This window comes from Canis aureus, chromosome 16 (assembly GCF_053574225.1).
Source record: "Canis aureus isolate CA01 chromosome 16, VMU_Caureus_v.1.0, whole genome shotgun sequence".
In the NCBI taxonomy this organism is placed as follows: Eukaryota; Metazoa; Chordata; class Mammalia; order Carnivora; family Canidae; genus Canis; species Canis aureus.
In genome coordinates this window covers 16,101,524-16,122,186 of record NC_135626.1, presented here as the reverse complement: position 1 = coordinate 16,122,186, position 20,663 = coordinate 16,101,524, and the positions used below count along the sequence as shown (strand labels likewise).

At 43.7% G+C, this 20,663-nt stretch overlaps 1 protein-coding gene across 3 annotated transcripts; it reads right to left on the bottom strand.

Annotated features, from left to right (window-relative positions):
- Positions 1-994: 994 nt before the first annotated feature.
- Positions 995-9,906, bottom strand: TLCD3A (TLC domain containing 3A). Of its 3 annotated transcripts, XR_013354087.1 has the most exons (6): positions 9,676-9,869; positions 9,173-9,256; positions 4,398-4,602; positions 3,149-3,244; positions 1,905-2,678; positions 995-1,506 (listed from the first exon to the last, which is right to left on the bottom strand). XR_013354087.1 is itself a non-coding variant. In XM_077851832.1 (5 exons), the coding sequence occupies exons 1-5, from the start codon at positions 9,795-9,797 to the stop codon at positions 2,409-2,411; spliced, it is 777 nt and encodes a 258-aa protein (XP_077707958.1). In that variant the 5' UTR covers positions 9,798-9,869; the 3' UTR covers positions 995-2,408. The 3 variants fall into 3 exon arrangements, 2 of the variants coding, with proteins under 2 accessions (XP_077707958.1, XP_077707959.1); XM_077851832.1 differs by having other exon boundaries at positions 995-2,678; XM_077851833.1 differs by lacking the exons at positions 995-1,506; positions 1,905-2,678; positions 4,398-4,602 and having other exon boundaries at positions 3,187-3,244; positions 9,676-9,906.
- Positions 9,907-20,663: the final 10,757 nt, after the last annotated feature.

The following is a 20,663-nucleotide window of genomic DNA, read 5'->3' as shown; positions in this document are numbered from 1 at the left end:
TCGGGTCTCTAAGTCTCGTCAGTAGTCTAGGCTTAGATGTGCTCTGCAGTTGGGCACAGCTAGGGTCTTAAAGATCAAGGCAAGCTGGGAGGGACATTTTCATAACTGGACTTATCCACCCTAGAATTTGGCAAAGAAGTCCAAAGGTGAAACCACCCAAGTGGAAAAATTGCTAGGTATGTGTTGTTTTGCTCTGAAACCCTCTTTCAATAGTCATTTTGTGGGGTCTTGGAAAGGGCAGCAAGGAAAATAACTTGTCACTGGTTAGCCGTGTGACTTTTGAACCCAAAAAGCCTGCAGCACTGTAAAAGGAAAGCATTGGACCAAGAAAATTAAATAGACTAATAACCCCAAGAAAATGAGTGTGTTCTAAATTGAGGACTTTTGCCATATAGTCAACTCCATTCAGTGGATCCAGGAGGGGCTGTGAAAACTAAGTCTGGTAAACACAGCAGAGATGGATCTAAAGGACGGGTGTAATTATCTTCTGCCTGGGGTGGGTTGTCATGGTTTTGAAGAGTGAGTGGGAGCAGGCAGTGGTGTACACAGAAGCATAAAAAATGAACTTAATGTGTCCAGTTTATATCACAGAAGTAGAACTGGCTTGGGAGGCAAGGAAGGGGGGTAGCGGATATGTCCCATCACCTTCATACACATAGCCTCACTCAAAATGAGGCATTATTTTGGTTCCCTCCTAGCTCTTAATAGGGATTCACGTAGGAAGGGAAGATTGAACCAAGAGTTACCTGATCACTGGGCTTGAACACTAGGACCTATGATGTACTCTCAGAACCCCAGAAACATATTAGAGTAACGTATGAGCTAGGCCCTCCTGAATGCTGAAAGCATGACCACAGCCCTCCACACTCCACTCTGCCAGCTGCATGGATGTGAACACAGACCAGACTCAAAGCATGCAACAAGGAGTCCAGTCAGGTCACAGAATGGGCCTGAAAAGCTGTCGGTATTGATGTATTTAACAAATGAGAAGAAGTTAGGAAACATTAGTGCAATTTAATCACCACAGGGGTGATTTATAAAGATATGACAGTAAACAAAAATGGTAAAAAAAATTACAGCATTTGACATTTTTTAAATGGCACCTATTAAAGACTGAAATAGAATTTGAGACACACATTCAGTACTTTAAAAGTTCACGGAAAACAGTGAATTAAAGGCACTTTAAAACATTTAGATCTTTACTACCACTTGAAAAAAAAAAAAAAAAAAAAAAAAAACCTTCTTGGTAGCAGTTTCTAAAACCCATCCTAGATGAGGAATAATTAGTATTGGCACCAGAGGATCCTGTTTGCAAATGGTAGGTGAGTCAGTCCACAGGATGTATTTTGGCCAGGGCTCTCTCGCACTCTTACTCTCCAGCCTTCTGTGGCAAAGTGGCAGTATGTTCCTTTAAGAACAGGCTTTGGAACACAAGCTCTGGCTTATTGGGAGGCAGTGTGGATGAGACCTCTCACAGTTTGGAATACAGAAGCCCGTTTCCATGTCCTATGAAACGGACAATGTCAAAGAGTGGGGTTACCCAGGAAAGAGCTTGATAGGCACCATGTCACTTTACCCCTACAGTTTTTAACAGCATCCTGTGTGTCTGGATATGGTGAAAGCTGGGTTTGAGGGGACATGCTAAGAAAGGAATAGTTTTTGTGGCTTTACAACAAGCTCACAAGTTTGATGCTGGTCTTCCCAAGTCAGCCTACAATGGCGCTGAGCTATCAGCCTCCCCACCTACTCATGTGCTTCAGGTCCCCTTCCCTGCCTCTTACCCCCGTGCCAGTGAGACTTGTGAATGGAAGTCAGTGGACATAGGAGTTCAATGTTGGCACCTGGATGGCAGGATAAGGCATGGGACCAATGGGTTATCTAGTACACAGTAAAAAACTACCTACCTACAATGATTTTCCTGGGCCAACATCACGAGGAGAGAACTTATCAAGAACCAAGTCATCACTTGCTGCTGGCCTAGTAAGCGTAGATACTGCCCTGAGTGGTTGGAAAGGTGGGTAGCCACCAAATATTTAGGGCCAGGTGGGTACCCAGACACTTATCACCCTAGTCCACCTGTCTCCACACCCCATGCTTCTACCTCCCAGAACCCTTGAGGTGGGACCCAAGGAAAGATCCTTGGGCTTGCATTAAAACCACCTTGCTGCCAATGGAGGTCTGATAGGATCCAATTGTTGTTACTTAGAAAAAAGTGCTTTTGCAAAAGGGGCAGGTTAGAAGAGGGAAGTAATATGAATGTTCTTTAGAAAAACAAACCCATCTATCTGCTTATCATTCAATACTCAAAAGGCTGAGGCCACCCAGGGCACAATTTGGTCCGTGGAATACTGAGTGGAGGAGGCAGCTGGTGTGAGGAGGTACCCTCACTGCCTGACTTCCGGGAGCAATTAGCCATCCTTTTTGGCTGGGGCGGTGTCAAAGAGCCGGGTTGCTTTCTTGCACAGCAGAGAGAACCAGTAGATCTGGGGAGCGATGAGGAAGGCATTGGCCACATTGCAGTAGAAAGGGATGCTGAATGGCACTCGGAGTGGGCTGAGTCCCTGCTGTTGGCCATAAGACCAGTACATGAAAGGGAAGAGGAGGATCCGACAGGAAAGGAAGGTGGTCAGCGTGAGGATTCCATTCACTTTGTACAGAAGGGTGTGCTGCTGCTTTAGCTACAGGATAAAGGGGAGGAAAATGCAGTTACCAAGAGGCTGTGCCTTCAGGGAACCACTAGCCCAAGTTCCATGGCAGTGAAGCCAAGCGTCTAGTCTTCCAAAACTTGTGGAAAAGCTGACGGGAGTACTGCGTATTTGTATGTGCACACAGGCTTGCATTTTTCTAACCATGATACTGAATTTGGCCTGAGCCACTCAGCCAACAGGTACACGGAACAGTGGATTCAACAAAAAAGAAAAAAAACACAAATCTGTGGCCAGGAAAAAAAATACATAAAAAGCCATATCAAATTTGAATCAAAAGTACAATTTCATCCCCACAGGTTCAGACCAACTGACCTTTAGTCTGTCAAAGGGTCTCCTGTCCCACTATTGCAAGCACTAAGGGATTTCTCCAAGCCCCACAACCTGCCATGGAAGAGCAGAGCCGGCTTCCTCCACACCACCGCCATTTCATTCATACATGCCTGAATCAGGACTCTGCCCAGTGACACAAACGGAGTGCTCAGTTCTGCCATGAAGATGCAGCCAACAAAGAAGTCCCCAAGGTCTCCCCTAAGCCTCTGCAGAGGAAAAGGGGGAAAAAAGAGAAATAAGAACTAGAGGTTAAGGAACCACTGTAAGGAAAATTCTAACTAGGGCTATTGGAAAGGGTAACCATGAGAGACCATGAAGGGAAAGGGAAATGCTAACTGACCAAGGACGACAGTTAATTCTCTGCTGCTTCCATAGCAATAGCCCTCTGGGGGTCAAATCCCTAGGACCCAGAGGCAACCTCAGAGATCAGCTGATTGCATCACACACCAAGCTTTTTCTGAATTTCAATGTCAGCTGGAAGAACCCTGTAGCCTACTTTTGGGTATCTGACTTAGTCATGCCAAGGGCACTTGGCCAATTTAATTCAACAAAATATGTGCCAGGCCCTGTACTAGATGTCAGGGTTCCAAAGCAATCAGGGGAAACTTCTTTTAAGAATGTAATGTACTCCACCACTCATTTTATCTGGTCAAGAAAACAGGATAGCACAGAATAGCAGCTCTGTCACTACCACTGAAGTAAGTTACAATAAGTAATCTCTTAGAGCCCCAGTTTCTTCCTGTCTGGCTAGTAGTATCTAATTATCATTTCTAATAACTTCTAATTATTAGTAGAAAGCTGTGAGCTTTTCAGCCCAGTTGCTTATCACTTGATAGGCACTCAGGAGTTACTAATTTCCTTTCTGCAGTCTCATTTCTCTTCCTCACCAGGTGGGAAAATGGACCCGAGAAGAAATTGGAAGGCTACCTGCCTTGAGAGGGGGCTTTTGTGACATCAAAAGAGCACATATGGTACTTTGGCACTGTTACAGCAAATAACCAGTTGACTGAGCTACTCTCATTTTTTAAAACAATTTTTATGTTGTTTAGTATTGTATTTTATACTGTTTTTATATTTTATAAACTGAAGACAGAGTCTGACAGAGCCTAGGGAATCACAGAGGGCTGGGGGATTGCATAAAGGAAAACGGTAAGGAAGATCATGAACATTTCACATTGCATTGTCTTCTATAGGATCTGCCTGGGAGATTTTCCTGTGCTGCTGCTGGCACACAAGAGTGGGTGCAGGAGGACGGGGAAGGGAAAGAGGGACAGTCCACACTTGTAATGGGCAAGATACCAGCTTCACAGGAGAAAATGAGTGAGTGAGTCTGTTGGTGGCTGTTCTGGAAAGTCATACCTGTGCAACTGGCACAAGGACAAACAGGATGACTGCGTGGTGCGCAACCATGAGGCGATTTTTACTTAGGAAGTTTCGAAAAGTGGTGAGGGAGTGTCTGTGGTTCTGGTCTCTGGTTCGGTACCACTCACAGAGGTACATGGCGTAGGAGTCATAGATCATGTACGGAATCAAGAACCAGACATACTCTCGGGCAAGCCAGTGCCTAAAAGAAAGCACAGGAACCGTCCATGAGATGATTATGGATATCAACTATGAAGGCTCAAAGCCAACCTCTTCTTGAACACATCCCCTTCAGCTTTGTACCTGACTAGCTATTTTTACTCCCAACGCTTTACAGTTGAAGATGCTGGCAGTGATAAATAAGGCAAAATAAACAGCTTTAAACTGTTGTTTAAATTACAGGGCAAATTAATGAGTGTCAGAGGAAGAAAGCTGGGACTCACTCGGCACCATGTTTCAGTAACTATTGGCCACTACTTCCCTGATTTAGCTACTCATTTCTAATGGATTTTCTGGTATTTTGTGATATAAGCTAACTTTGAAATAGAAACCTCTACAAATGATTCAAGTGCTCCACCAAGAAACTGGTTTGAAGGTATTCCAAATGCCAAATCCAATATTTCCAGTTTAACTCCACTTAGTTGCTCAACAGTTGGGAGTTTCCTCTTGCATCTGCTTGCCACTCCACTTTCGGGAGTTCCTGGGAAGCTACCCTGACCATTTTTTCTGTATAATTCTATAGCTAATCCCAATTCCACTCATTAAGAAAAATATGTCTGGAAATGAGCCCAAAGCTCAAGGGTTACCTTAACAGCAGTCAGATACCAGAAGAGAGGCTGGAACAAAAGACAGTGTTCCCATTTACTTGTCCAAGGGGGTTGAGTCAATATTTGCTGAGTCTAAATCCCTGTTTATCACAGTCCCAGAGCAGATTACCAGTCTCTAATTTCTTTTTTTTTTTTTTTTTTAAGATTTTATTTATTCTTTTGAGGGAGAGAGAACATGAGCAAAGGGGAGGAGGAGTGGGAGAGGGAGGAGCAGATTTCCTCCTGAGCAGAGAGCCCAACACAGGGCTCAATCCCAGGACCCTGAGATCACGACCTGAGCAAAAGGCAGACACTTAACTGACTGAGCCACCCAGGGCACCCAGAAAGTCTCCAATTTCTACAATTTTGTTCCGAAATGAGAAATAATCGTTGTATAGAAAATGTGAAAAAAAATCAGAAGAGAAATTATACACTCTGCTGAGAAGGATTAGCTTCATTCAATCAGCACATTTTTACTGAGCATCCATGTGTCAGATAAAAGAAACAATTTGGTTTCATGGTTCTCAAACTACCTGAGTGTCTAACCTGCAGTGCTTGTTAAAGGCTCTTCTGCCCAGAGACTCTGCATGCTATGCCTAGGAACCTCAAATCTTTGTTTTTAACTTTGTCAAAGGTGATTTCCTAAGAAGCCAGTCCACTGCACTGCAATATTGGAAATATACTCTAGAGAGGGTACCATTCAGGTTTCTGTTCCGGACTGAGTCCACACTTGTCACAGCACAACTAAATCATTAAGAAGCAATGAAACACAGAGGCACCTGGGTGGCTCAGTTGGTTAAGCCTCTGCCTTCAGCTGAAGTCAGGATTCTGGGGTCCTGGGATCAAACCCCATGTCAGGCTCCCTGCTCAGCGGGGAGTCTGTTTTTCCCTCTCCTCTCTGCTTGTGCTCTCTCTGTATCTCTCTCAAACAAATAAATAAAATCTTAAAAAAAGAAGTAATGAAACAAGCAGACAAGTAAATAAATGCAAATATAACATATTTGTATGTGAATTAATTAGCCCGGTTCCATTCAGGCAGAAAGGTGTGATAATTAGTCTACTGCCCATCCATTGCTTTATGGAAGCAATTCCAAGTAAAATAACTATGAAGAACCTACTAAAAGCTTAACTGAAATATAACTGGCTCCTTCCCTTGAGTGGAGCCTGGGGTTTTAATATTTTGCACACAGTACCAATCCAATGAGAGCTGAAATTGGGGCTGATAGGTAGAATTCTCTGAAGGCTTATTAACAAGAGATCTGGATTAGAATCTTAACTCCCACCAGCCTAGGACTTAACTTTCTTTTGTAATATCAAGATAATAATTCTTGTTTTACTTCCCTGACAAAGTTATTGTGCAGATTAAAAAACTAGAAGTGTGCAAGTCCTTTCCAATGTAAAAAGTACTATCCAAATATAAGTATTTAAAACCCCTATGCCTGGGGCTATGACTGTTGGCCCTTTAAGGGATCTGGACTCCTTTAAGAATCTCCTGAAATCTTTGGTCCTATACCACATTATGCATATAATTTGTAAATTATGCATAAAGTATGTGTGTGTATATATGTATATATATAATCTATATGAAAGCATAAAATGAAAAGGCATATAATAGGGGTGCTTGGGTGGCTCAGTTAGTTGAGCGTCTGCCTTCAGCTCAGGTCATGATGTCAGGGTCCTAGGACAGAGTCCCACATGAGGCTCCCTGCTCAGTGGGGAGCCTGCTTCTCCCTCTGCCACTCCCCCTCCTCCACTGGGACACAGGTGCACATGTGCAGTCTCTCTCGATCTCTCTCTCTTGACCTCTCTCTCTCTCTCTCAAATAAATAAAATCCTGGGGTGCCTGGCTCAGTCGGCCAAGCCTCTGCCTTCAGCTCAGGTCATGATCCTGGGGTCCTTAGATTGAGCCCCGCATCATGCTCCCTGTTCAGTGGGGAGTCTGCTTCTCCTTCCTCTGCCTTTCTTCCCACTTGCGCATGCTCTCTCAAATAAATACTTTTTTAAAAATAAAATCTTAAAAAAACCCACATATGATTGAAAAATAGTAGAGTGTACAGTATATGAGCCCCAAAAGGACATTTTTTTTTTTAAAGATTTTATTTATTTATTCATGAGAGACACAGAGAGAAGCAGAGACAAAGGCAGAGGGAGAAGCATGCTTCCTGTGGGAAGCCTGACATGGGGCTCAATCCCAGGACCCCAGGATCATGGCCTGTGCCAAGGCAGACGCTCAACCACTGAGCCACCCAGGTGCCCCAAAAGGCCTTTTTTTAAAGATGATCTAGGTGCCTTTAAGACATCCTTACACATACATGTAAAGGCAGAGGGCACAGAAATGTGTCTATCTCCATTTTGTAAGTAGAGAATCTAAGACATAAAGATACAAAAAAGGAGGAACCTCAAAAGCAAACTCAGATGTCCTACCATGATCAAACCACTAAAAATACAGAGCTCCTGAGGGGAAAACACAACAGTGGTGCTATATAGGATTGACAGTTAATGATTAGCAAATATCTTCTGAAATGTATATAGGTGCCTGCTGCTTACCCTCATATTAGCTCAAAAAATGCTGTGAAGTCACAATTGTCATTTTAATCTTTGCAAAGGAGGCGGGTTTTAAGTCTGATATGACAAACTGGGGACAGTGAGGGACCTTGATGCATGATCAGAAAATGCTCGATGAAAATAAAAATTTAACCCAGACAAGCAAATGCTGTTAGCCCTGCTGTTAGCCTGCAAAGTCACTTGACCTATCTTCTCTTGGCATCTATAATTCATTGCTGATAGCTGGTTTTGTCTAAAAAGAAGCGTAGAAAGAAATGTACAAAAGTCACAGAGGCAGGACTAATCCCAAATAAGATCCAGACACTAAAAAAAAAAAAAAAAAAATCCAGACATTAAATTTGCAGGCCACAGTGAAATGGATATCCTGCTCCTGCTCCCATCACATTCCAGTTGCAACAGGTAAAAAGCAGGACACTTTGCAGAATCAACAAGAGTTAAAGGACTAGGAAAGGCTGTGAGACTTTCCCTGCACATTTGACTATTGCTCTTCCACTAGGAGAAAGAGTGGTTCTAGGAAGACAGGTTAAAAAAAAAATAAAAATAAGGGATCCCTGGGTGGCGCAGCGGTTTGGCGCCTGCCTTTGGCCCAGGGCGCGATCCTGGAGACCCCGGATCGAGTCCCACGTCGCGCTCCCGGTGCATGGAGCCTGCTTCTCCCTCTGCCTGTGTCTCTGCCTCTCTCTCTCTCTCTCTCTCTGTGTGTGACTATCATAAATAAATAAAAATTTTTTTTTAAAAAAAAAAGCTTTTTAGAAAGAGCGGAGGGCGGGGTGGGCGTGTTCACAGTTGCCCAGATCTAAGCACTATACAAAGTAGACCATCCAGGTCTTTATGATTTGTTTCACTAGATGTGTATTTCCTGACCCGCCTCTGGACTGACCTCTAATTCCCCTACAGGTCAGTCTTCTGAAAGCACTAGAAGCCTCTTCGTTGCCTTTAGCAAATCCAGAGGAAAGACAGGAGCAGCCCTTGTAAATAAGGGTTGGTGGATTTGTTCCTTTCCATAGAGGGTCTCTGCTAACCACACTGGGCATACGTTGGCCAAAGAATACTCCAGAGCAGGATCCAGGTGAAGTCATTTAAAAGAACCACAAACCAGACTCCCACCTCCAAATAATTCTCACTCTTAGGTATCTATCTCATAAAGAGCTTGAATCGATGGGCCACCTTAAATCAGACTTAGACCCTGTCATTGTCTAGCGCGTCTTCAGTCCTAAGTGGGCGAGGCTAACAGGTAAGGAGAGGAAGAGGTACTAATTAGGGAGCTCAAGGTTGCCCATCAATCAGCTACCCAACAGCATGTGCTGAAAGAACCAGCGCTTTTGCGCCGCTCAAATGTGGAAACTTCGAACGAGTTCAGCGCTGTCGTTCGTGCGGCTTTCCGCGGGCATCGCAGGTTACCTGTCCGTGATCACGTCGCTGCAGGAGCGGATGATGACGATCCCTGACCCGGTGGCCAACACAGCCTGCACCGAAGAAACCAGCCTAACGTGCGGCAGAAAAGAAGAGGGCAGGGGTGGAAATGCAGTCCGCGGCCAGCGTGAATGCCAAAGCCCGGGCGGCCGCGCGGGGAGCACGGGGTCCCGCCGCCGCCGCGCTCCCGGCCCCGAAGCAGCTGGCAGACGTGGGCCAGCGGCTCCCCGCCGGGTCCCCGCCGCGTGGGCGCCCTCCGCCCTCTCCCTCTCCCTCCCGGGGCGGACTCCGGGGTCCTGGAGAGCTCTGGCCAGCGCCCCCGAGGGGCAAGGCACCAGGGAGGCAGCCCCCTCGCTTCCTGTCGCCCCCCTTTTCCGCCCTCGGCGCGGCGCAGGGCCGGCAGGGGCGGGCGCCGGCGGGTCGCGGCGGGCAGGGGCGGGCAGGGGCGGGCAGGGGCCGGCGCCCGGCAGCCGGCGGGGCCTCGCCCGTACCTGGTGCTGATCATCACGCAGTCGCTGTCGCTCCATGCGGGGCGCGCGCGGCGCAGCCCCCAGGTGCAGAGCGCGAAGAGCCCGGGGAAGAAGAGCGAGCCCCAGGCCAGCGTCAGCAGCATGGGTGCTCGGGGGCGGCCGCCGCGCTCGGCGCCCTCGGCGTGGCTCAGGTCGGCTCCGCGCGACTCCCGACGGGCGAGGCCCGCCCGCCCCTATTTCAAGCCTCCGCCCCCGCCCCCGCCCCCGCCCGGCCCCCGCCCGGCCCCGGCCCCGGCCCGCCGCGACTCCGGCAGCCGCCGGGCTCGGCCCAGACCCCGCAGCGCGGCCCTCCGCGTGACCAGGCAGGCGGCCGCGATAGGCGCGGGCCGGCCGGGGGGGGCGGGGTCTCGCCGCCGCCGCCCCTGGGCCCGAGGCTGCCCCGGGTTCCCCGGCCGGCCAGGTTCCGAGGGCTCCGCCGCTGCGCCCTGCACGAGCGTCGTGGAGCCGCGGCAGCGGCGGGCGGGGCCGAGACTCCCGGGGCTTCTGTTCCGTCACCGCGGACGCGTCCCCTCCCTGCGGGACCAGCCCCGACGGACCAAACGCCCCGCACCTGCCCTCTGCTCCCCAGCCCGAGGCCACGGGGGGGGGGCGGGGCAGAAGCAGGTAGAAGCCCCCCCCCCCCCCCGAGAGTGGGCGAGCCCTCCAGGCCGCGCCGCGCCATCTGTCTGACCGTAGGGAGAGGACAGGTGGGCTTGTGGCCATCTGCCCGCCTGGCATATGTACCAGGCACTCCTGCGTCCAAATAGGAGTCTTAAGGAAATGATCTCTCTGTAGGCCAAAAATGGCTTTTCCGCGTCCTGCCAACTGCTGCAGTTCCTCCAGAAGGGGCGGAGGTCGCTCCGAAAAGCATTAAATCCTGCTACAGAAGCCCGCAGACCCTCTCTCGCTGTGCTTAGCGAGGTGGAATTCTGTGTCTGCGGACTTTGTGTGGCCCTGCGCTACTGCCTCGGGCCTTTATCTTCCTCAGCGAACGAGGGTGGGAAAGACCATTCATTTAGGCCTATTGCGGTTGAAAGGCTCTGTGGGTCTCTTACCACCATGACCATGCAAAATGCTGAGGAGAGCCCTGTAAGAGATCTCAGTCTCAAACAATGGGTTCAGCCAGTCTGGGCCACTGTTTCATTTGTGAAACAAAGAGGCTGAGCTACAAACTCTTTAAAGGTTCCTCCAGTTCTAAATTCTTCTGATTCTATGACTTTTTTTTTTGAAAGATTTTATTTATTTATTCATGAGAGACACACAGAGAGGCAGAGACACAGGCAGAGGGAGAATCAGGCTCCATGCACAGAGCCGGATGTGGGACTCTATCCTGCGACCTTGGAATCAGCCCAGAGCAGAAGGCAGATGCTCAAACGCTGAGCCACCCAGGAGTCCCTGATTCTATGACTCTTATAACATGATTTCAGTTAGATGCCAATTAAATTTCTCTTTAATTAATAATTAATCATGGCCGTTACTGATGTAGAAGCAAATATAAACAGAGCTTTTAACATCTCATATTATTATTGAGGGATTTAACCAACATTAAGGAAACAGAATACCCAAAGGAAGGTCTGAAATTTCTTCCAATGAGGGTAACATCCCTAATTCCCAAATTCATTGCTAACATACTGGGTGAACTGAAAAAGACACTTCAATTTGGTAGCAAGGTACCTGGCAAATACACAGCTTCCCGTATTTTCACATTTGCATGTGGACAAAGGACAGCTATGTGTAAACTTTCATCGCCTCCAGGGCAAGTGCTGATGAATTCCACTTTCTATTCCCTACCTAAGTATCCCAGTCACCTCCAGCTCCAGCTTTTCCAGAGGGTCAAGTGGTTACCCATCTTCCTTGCTTTCCCTCCTTAAAGGGTTCAGCAACATGCACCAAGGATGCTAACTTTTAAGTAATGGGGAACAAGCTATTGCCTATGCAAGTTTGTCTGTACAGCTCTTACGGAGTCTATGAAATGAAAACAAAACAGATGTTTCACATATAGAAAAAAGTAAGTAAAATCAGTTTCCAACACCAGGCTCATGAAGTCACCAGAATGTTAAACTTGAACCAAAAAGCGTAAACACGAGCCTTGGCTTTTCAACCCCTTAGGCAAATGATAAAGCCTTTTTAATACAAACTTCTATGCCCCTTCAAAAGTTTTGAGTTGTGTTTCCTTCTCCAGGAAGGTTTCTTTCTTTCTTTTTTTTTTTAAGATTCTATTTATTCATGAGAGACAGAGAGAAAGAGAGAGCGAGAGCTCCAGAGACACAGGCAGAGGCAGAAGCAGGCTCCATGAAGGGAGCCCGAGTGGGACTCAATCCAGGGTCTCCAGGATCACACCCTGGGCTGAAGGTGGCACTAAACCGCTGAGCCACCCGGGCCGCCCTTCAGGAAGGTTTTTACCTGATTCTCCTAGGCACATTTATAAATTTCCTTTTCTAGATTTCCTTTTCTAGATCACTTTTGCATTTGAATAGTGAGCATGTGCTTTTATTTGTATGTAAGTTTCCCCACCAAACTGTTAGCCCTTTGAAACAGAACCATGTCTTTTCATTTTGTTTCCCAAGTTAGGCCTGGCACATTGCCAATGCTCAAGAAATATTTGATACTTTTTAAATGCTAATATTTATTGAATATTTACTATGTGCCATGCACTATATCAAACATTTTACAAGCATTATCTCATTGGATCCTCACAAAGAATCTATTATCCTCTGTGTGTGTGTGTTTGCGTGCATGCAAAGTAAGACCCAGAGCAAGGAAAAAACTGGCCAAGTTCACACTGCTGGTGGCAGGGTTGAGATTTGAACTCATTACTGTCTGCCTTCAGCATCAGTGCACTTAATGACTACACTCTCTTCAACCTTGATAAGCAAGGGAAGAGTAGTGTTTTTCACAATATAGTTTCTGATTAATAACAACTGTTCCTAATTGTTTCCTCCTAGTTTAAATGTGTGGAGTGTAGTTTATGGGCTCTGGTGCTGCTATTATTAACATCATTTCATATGTATATATACCTTCACAATTTTTCAAATCACTTTCACATATATTAATCTCACTTGGTTCTCAAAATAATCCGGTGAGGTAGGTGAGCATATTACTTCCTTTTAGAAGAAACTGAAGAATGGTAAACTGACATGCCACCCTATGAAGTCACAAGGCTCAGTTAGAACCCAGGGCTCCTGATTATGTTCATGGAGATTTCATTTTGTAGATTGGGATTTAAGTGTTTTTTAAATTTCTTTTTTACTTTTTTTTTTTTTAATAGATTTAGTTAATTTATTTGACAGAGAGAGAAAACACACAGGGGGAGCATGAGAGGGAGAAGCAGGTTCTCTGCTAAGCAGGGACCCCGATTAGGGGCTCACTGAGCCAAACAGGTGCCCCAAGGAATTTTTAATTATGCCTCGTAGGTGGGTTTTGAGAATGAAGTTTGCGTTGATGTCAAGGTAAACCTCATTTACAAAACTCCCTTGAAAGGGAGTTTATAAAGCTCCCAGTTTGGGAGGGCTATGGTGGGATTTCTCTGGTTCCTACCCTATCTCTTCCATTCCTTTAAACACCATTAGGGAATAGGATAGCAGAACTCTTCCCATTCTACTCCCTGGTTTCTCTAGCCTTAAATTGAAAATATCATATTTACTTGTACGAGACTCTGAGAATACTCAGGTGAATGTCATTAAGATATATGATGTGTGGGCTGCTACCCTCGATCAAGGACATTTTCTTCCTATCCAGAAAAATCTGTCAAGAAAAAACAACTGAGATTCACAAATGAACATCTTCATTTCAAGCTCCAGAACTGAGACCTTGGAGGTCTTTATCCACCCATCTACTTAAAAAAATCGTAACAGGGCAGCCCAGGTGGCTCAGCGGTTTAGTGCATCCTTTAGCCCAGGGCCTGATCCTGGAGACCCGAAATCGAGTCCCACGTCGGGCTCCCTGCATGAAGCCTGTTTCTCCCTCTGCCTGTGACTCTGCCTCTCTCTCTCATGAATAAATAAATAAAATCTTTTAAAAAAAAATCGTAACAGAGGGATACCCTGGGTGGCTTAGCTGTTGAGCATCTGCCTTCAGCTCAAGATGTGAACCCGGGGTCCTGGGATCGAGTGCTGCACTGGGTTCCCCACAGGGACCCTGCTTCTCCTTCTGCCTATGTCTCTGCCTCTCTGTATCTCTCATGAATAAATCTTTTTTAAAAAAGTCATAACAGAGAAACCCAAACTCTATGCTGAAATGAGTTATTTTGCTTAGAACTGCACTTCATTTCTGTATAGGGGCTTTGGAAACAGAGCAAGAAGAACAAGGGAAGAAATAAAATGATGGGAGACACAGAGAGAAAGCTATAGCACAGGAAGCAGATCTATTAGAAGACTGAGATCAGTACAGTTACAAGGAATAAAATGCCAAGATACATCTCCTTTGACTCAGGAAAATAAACAGAGATTCAGATACAGAGACTGGAATTCACAACAAGTGAACAAGAGAAAGGGGCAGTAAGACACAGAGAAAGGTAAAAGGAGATGTACAGAGGGAGAAAGTGCTAGCCTTTTATGGAACAGCATTCCCTTTAGGCTGACACCAGCAAAAGCCACATTGCATTTGTAGATCAAGTAAGGAGGCAGCTTGTTCTTAGGACAGAATGTGGCCAGGAGGAAGTGAATCAATCACCATCCTCCTCTTTATCCTGCACTCTGCACTCCACAGGAACACCTGATCATTATGGCCTTGCACTGATACTTGTATGTGTGTTTCCCCTTTAGACTGTGCCTCTTGATGGGGAGGCAGGGCCTGTCAGTCCAGAAGACAACCAGGACATACAGCGCAGGGGTTAGCAGTAGAGGGCCTGAGTTCCAGTCTTGGCTCTGCTACAATAAGCTGTGTGACATGGGGAAAACTACTTAACCTCTCTGTAAAACATGACTTCCTGGGCCTACCTCCCAGCGTGGTTGCAAGAATTAGATGAGAGATTTTCAGAAATACATGTAAACTACATGCCAGGCACAGGAAGGGGCTATTCTTTATAGGTGGCAGCACAGTTACTTGCTCTGAAACTTCTCAGTAAATATCTATTGGATTGAAGACGAACTAGACCTGGCCTTAGCCAGCTGCCAGGCTGCAGCTTCCTCAGTTTTATCCTGGACTATGTGCAAAAGCAAACTGTAAGTCTAAGAGGCACAGTCACACCCCAAGCAAATGGTTTCTACAAACAGTGACCACAGCTGCACACCACAGGGAAGTCTTTGCTCTGGTACACCATAATGGTTCTGTCAATAAAAACCATTAATTTACACAAAGAACTGATTATATGGTACTTGCCTTTGTGTATTGCTTTATATTTTTAAGGCACTTTCACATACTTCTTTTGCCGTAAGTGCAAAAATTTGCTTGTTTGCAGATAATCACACCTAGGCAAAAGTAGCGTGAGTTCTAAACTCAAGTTTAAAAAAATATTCAAGGGCATTGAACCATTAAGGAAATTACATTTGAAATGAATTAGAACCAGCAAATTGCTGTGAACAAATTCAGCTGCCTTCCTAAATCATCAGATCAATAATTTTTAATGTCTTCATGTCTCATAAATAATTCCATAACAGGTTTATTTTTGCTTACTCAACTCTAATGGTATTTTTAGTTTTTTGATCAAAAAATATGTTTGGGGGCACCCGGGTGACTTGGTTGGTTAAGCAACCAACTCTTGATTCCATCTCAGGTTGTGATTTCTGGGTTGTGGGATCGAGCCCCAGCATCAGGCTCTGCACTCAGTGTGGAGTCTGTTTGAGACTGACTCTCTCTCTCTCTCTCTCTCTCTGCCTCTGTTCACCCCCTCACCCTCAGCTAACATGCACTCTCTAAATAAATTTTGAAAAATATGTTAGAAAAAATAGATGTTAGACAGTAAAACATGCCCAGTATGGAAAATAATAATAAATAATGCTATCACCAAGATATATTACTCTCATATATTAATATTTTGGTATTTTTTCCCAGTCCTCTTTAAATGCATTTATTATATATTTGATTGAGATTATGCTTTAAATTAATTTTGAATATTTTACTTATAAATATTTTCAACATTATTACAATCTTTACAAACCTCATTTTTAATAAGTCAGAAGGTATTTGATTTTTGATTATTATAGATTATCTTAACTCAGGGAGAGTGGGTTTGTCTACAGATGCACACTGGCACAAAAACAGACAAGGTCTTCATCGGTTCTGGGAACTTTATTTTTTTTAAACCTTTTTAAAAAGATTTTATTTATTTATTTGACACACAGAGAGAGAGAGATTGAACACACACAATCAGGGGGAGAAGCAGAGGAATGGGAGAAGCAGGTCCTCTGCTGAGCAGGGAGCCGGACGTGGGACTCAATCCCAGGACCCTGGGATCATGATCTGACTCAAAGGCAGACCCTTAACCAATGGAGCCACCCAGGTGCCTCTGTTCTGGTAACTTTTTTTTTTTTTTTAAGATTTTTATTTATTTATTCATGAGACACAGAGAGAGAGGCATGGGCAGAGGGAGAAGCAGGCTCCTTGCAGGGAGCCTGATGTGGGACTCGTCCCAGATCGGGGATCCCGCCCTGAGCTGAATGGCAGATGCTCAACCGCTGAGCCACCCAGGCGTCCCTGTTCTGGTAACTTTAAACTTAAAAATAGTAAGAGTCCCATCCTTATTAGCATTTAGTTTCTGTCTTTAAACTGGGCATCATAGTACCTATAGAAACTCAAGCTGCTACTTAAATCTCTAGTTTTTGCTTTTTATAGGCTGAGCTCTATTAACCTATTTAGTAAACTGTAATTACGTAGGCACTTGGTGCTTGTTTAAGCAATAAAGGAAAATCATTCTTTGTGAAGCTAAGTTTGTAGTATCTTTTACCACACAGGCAACTTCCACCCCAACAGTTAGTTACTTCTCAACAAGATTGTGGATGAAAACCCACATGGCCAAAAAGTAAAAATAATGCAGAGAAAGTGAATTAGTTACAAAGACTTAAAATTCTTATTTGGGAAGGAATCTTCATTATATATATAGCAACAAGAACCTCAGCCCCAAGCATACTAGTGCATACTTATGTAGCAGCTGACTGTCACTACTTGTCTGTGACCGACTTTACAAACTATTTTTTAAAAAGGATTTTATTTATTTATTCATGAGAGACAAAGAAAGAGGCAGGGACACAGGCAGAGGGAGGAAGCAGGCTCCCTGCAGAGAGCCCTATTTGGGACTTGAACCTGGGATTCCAGGATCATGCCCTGAGCTGAAGGCAGATGCTGAGCCACCCAGGTGTCCCCTCACAAACTATTAATTGTGAGTCTGAAGACTGAATAAACTGTTTAGTTATGAGCCAGACTGAAATACATTTGCCCTGGAGGCAGTACAGATTTCCATGTTGTCAGGTAACTTGATGGAGCTGCCCCACAGAGGTCTTAGAAGGATTCAGAAAGTTTTAAACACTGCTGCAATATAAAGGATGGGAGCACTTGCTAGTCAAGATTCTGCTACTGTCTTTCTTTTATGTATGATAAGTCCATTGTTGTCTTATGCAGCATCTGTGGGTTGATTGGTTTAACTTTATATGTTTTCTTCTATTTCAATTTTAAGTGCCATGTTCACTCCATCTGCTGCTGTTTAACACTCTACTTTTGGGTCCTGCCCAGTATAGCAGCACACACATAAACCTTCAAAAAAGATTGTAACATTGAAAAGAAAGAGAATATAGTAATTTATCAAGAAAAATGAAGAAAATCAACTGAAATAAAAGAATAAAATAACCGAGGTAAGCTGGCTGGCTACAAGACCAATATGCAATATTACATGGCTTTTCTATAAGCCAGCAAATATCAATTAGAAAATTTAATAGAAAAGGAGGACCAGGGGGATCCCTGGGTGGCTCAGCGGTTTGGCGCCTGCCTTTGGCCCAGGGCCCGATCCTGGAGCCCCAGGATCGAGTCCAACGTCAGGCTCCTGGCATGGAGCCTGCTTCTCCCTCCTCCTGTGTCTCTGCCTCTCTCTCTCTATGTCTATCAAAAATAAATAAATCTTAAAAAAAAAAAAAAGAAAAAAGAAAAGGAGGACCATTTACAGTATTTTTAAAATTTTAATCCCAGTACAGTTAACAACATAGAGTGTTCTATTAGTTCTAGGCATATTTTTTAATTTATAAAATCTGTTAGTTTTAGACCTAACAAGAAATATGCAAGACCTATAAGCTACAAACCTTTACTGAAAGATATAAAAGCCTAAATAGGGCAGTCCCGGTGGCGCAGCGGTTTAGTGCCGCCTGCAGCCTGGGGTGTGATCCTGGAGACCCTGGATCGAGTCCCACGTCAGGCTCTCTGCATGGAGCCTGCTTCTCCCTCTGCCTGTGTCTCTGCCTCTCATTCTCTCTCTGTGTCTCTATGAATAAATAAATAAAATCTTTAAAATATATATATATATTTTTTTTTTAAAAAGCCTAAATAAATGAAGAGCATGGTCCTAAAGGGAAGATTCAATACTGTAAACATGTCAATTTTCCTCAAATTGATCTATAAATTCAATACAATTCCAATTGAATTCCTAAGATGTTTTTAACAGACTCAGTAAGCTCTTTCTAAAGCTTCTATGAATTAGAAAAAATGTGCAAGAATGGCCAAGAAATATTTGAATAAAGAATACTGGCAGAAGGAAGGAAGGAATTCACAGTATATCAAAACAACATCCTCAAATTATCATAATTGAAACAGTATAGAAGAAACAAAAAGATCAATGGAATAAAACACAGTCCTGAACTAGACCCACTAAATTTAATCTGTGGTAAATATATCATACCTGTGGGAAAGGATGGACTAAGAAAACCACAGAAATCATTAGCCTTCCTTCAGAAAAAATAAAATGAGTTGAATACTGTCCCCCTCCAGAATTCATGTCCTCCCAGAACCTCATGATCTTATTTGGAAATGGGGTCTTGGCAGATTTAATTGTGGTTAAGGATTGAGTTGAGACCATATTGCATTAGGGTAGGCCCTAAATCCAAAGAAAGCATCCTTGTAAGAGACAGAAAAGGACCCAGACACAGAAAGGAAGGTGATGGAGTAGAAGAAAAGAAGAAAAGATGGAGTAAGAGATTGGAATGATGAATCTACAAGCCAAAGACTGCTGGCAGCCACCAAAAGCTAAGGGAGAGAACCTTGGAACAGTTTCTCAGAGCCCCCCAAAAGGAATCAATTCTACCAACACCTAGATTTCAGACTTCCGGCCTCCAGAACCGTGAGAAAATTCATTTCTGTTGTCATAATGCACTCAGCCTTTGATAATTTGTGATACACAGTCCTAGAAAAGTAATACACTGCCACACATGAAACACAAACATAAATTCCAGATATATAAAAGATTTAGGATGAAAAGCAACATTACAGATGTATTAGAAGAAAAGTTTGAAAAATATTTTTATAATTCACAGACTAGAGAAAGCTTTCCCAAACAAGGCACAAACCCCAGGTGTCATATAGAAAAAGACAGATTTGTGTATGCTAAAACAAAATCGTACATCAAAGGGCACTATTAACAAGTTAAAGATAAGTATTAGTTAAGAAGAAAATATTTGTAGTACATAGCAGAGTAAGGATTAATACCCAGAATAGCCAAAAGATCCTATAAATTATGAAGAAACACAAATGACCAAGAGAATTATTCAAATAATATAAACTGGAAATAGATGACATACAAAAAGTCCAATGAAAGCTTTATAACTAACTTTAAAAAACTGATAACGGGGCACCTGGGTGGCTCAGTATTTGAGCATTGGACTTTGGCTCAGGGTCCTGGGATCTAGTCCTGCGCTGGCCTCCCCCAAGGGAGCCTGCTGCTCCCTCTGCCTATGTCTCTGCCTCTCTCTCTGCATCTCTCATGAATAAACAAATAAAATCTTTAAAAAAAAACAAACCCTGATAATATCCTGTGTACATAAAGATATAGAGACATAAAAAAAAAAGATACAGGGACATAGCAATTTTCTTGATGCTGGTAGGAGTATAAATATGTATTACAAGGATATAGTATTATTTTTTTGTAATAGCAAAAACTTAGGAAAAATCTAAATATCCAGTAAAAAAGTAAAATATTTTATGGTATGGCCAAACTATAAGATACTATATAGTCACTGCTATATAACCATGCAAAGAAAAGTTTGGAAGGAAAAAAATACCATGAGTATGTATATGGAGTTCATGAGTATGAACTCATATGGTTTCATGAGTATGTATATGGAGTAAACCTTAAATTAAGAGTGCCTTTTACACTTTCCTGTGTTGTATGAGTTTTTCCAATAAAAATGGTTGTTACATAAATTTAAAAAAAGGAAAATCATAATAAACACCTAGAAAATAATGGATCTAATTATTAAACATGCTTGTTTTCTATGGAACATTATTTAGTACATGCATGTGAATATCTTGAAATATAGTTAGAAATGGGATGAAGAAGAGCATGCTGCCTCCCAAAATACATGAAAGGTAATATTTTTAAAAACATGACATACATATAACATACTTTTGGGGTCATCATTTTTTAAAGTGTTGAAATGTCATAAAAGCTCTTAGAAGACAGTGGCTTTGATTTTTCCAAGATTTTCCCCCATTTTATACACACACACACACACACACACACGAGAAGATATTTAAGCTGGTATAAAATACAATGCAAATGTACTTCATTGTATTAGTTCCTAAAACCATACATTATCATTTAGTGTAGTGGATTATATCGGCTCATAAAATGTTACACTCTAAACCCAACAGAGAGCCATGTTTGGCAAGGGCAGTGAGGGCAAAGAAAAAGAGCAATTGAGAATGAAAAAAGTCAAGATTTTCATAGGCAATTGTAACTATGAGATTGACCCTAAGGAGAGAAAGCCAAGTGTGGATATAAAAAATTTGGAGACTAATGATGGCCACGGGAGCAGTCTCAGCAGTGACTCTCAATG

Excerpts from the sequence above, each read along its gene's own strand:
- TLCD3A (XM_077851832.1), bottom strand. The coding sequence starts at position 9,797 with ATGCTGCTGACGCTGGCCTGGGGCTCGCTCTTCTTCCCCGGGCTCTTC. Across the intron at positions 9,257-9,675 it reads TGCGTGATGATCAGCACCAG|GCTGGTTTCTTCGGTGCAGG; the intron begins GTACGGGCGAGG and ends GCCGCACGTTAG. Across the intron at positions 3,245-4,397 it reads TCCTTGTGCCAGTTGCACAG|AGGCTTAGGGGAGACCTTGG; the intron begins GTATGACTTTCC and ends TTTCCTCTGCAG.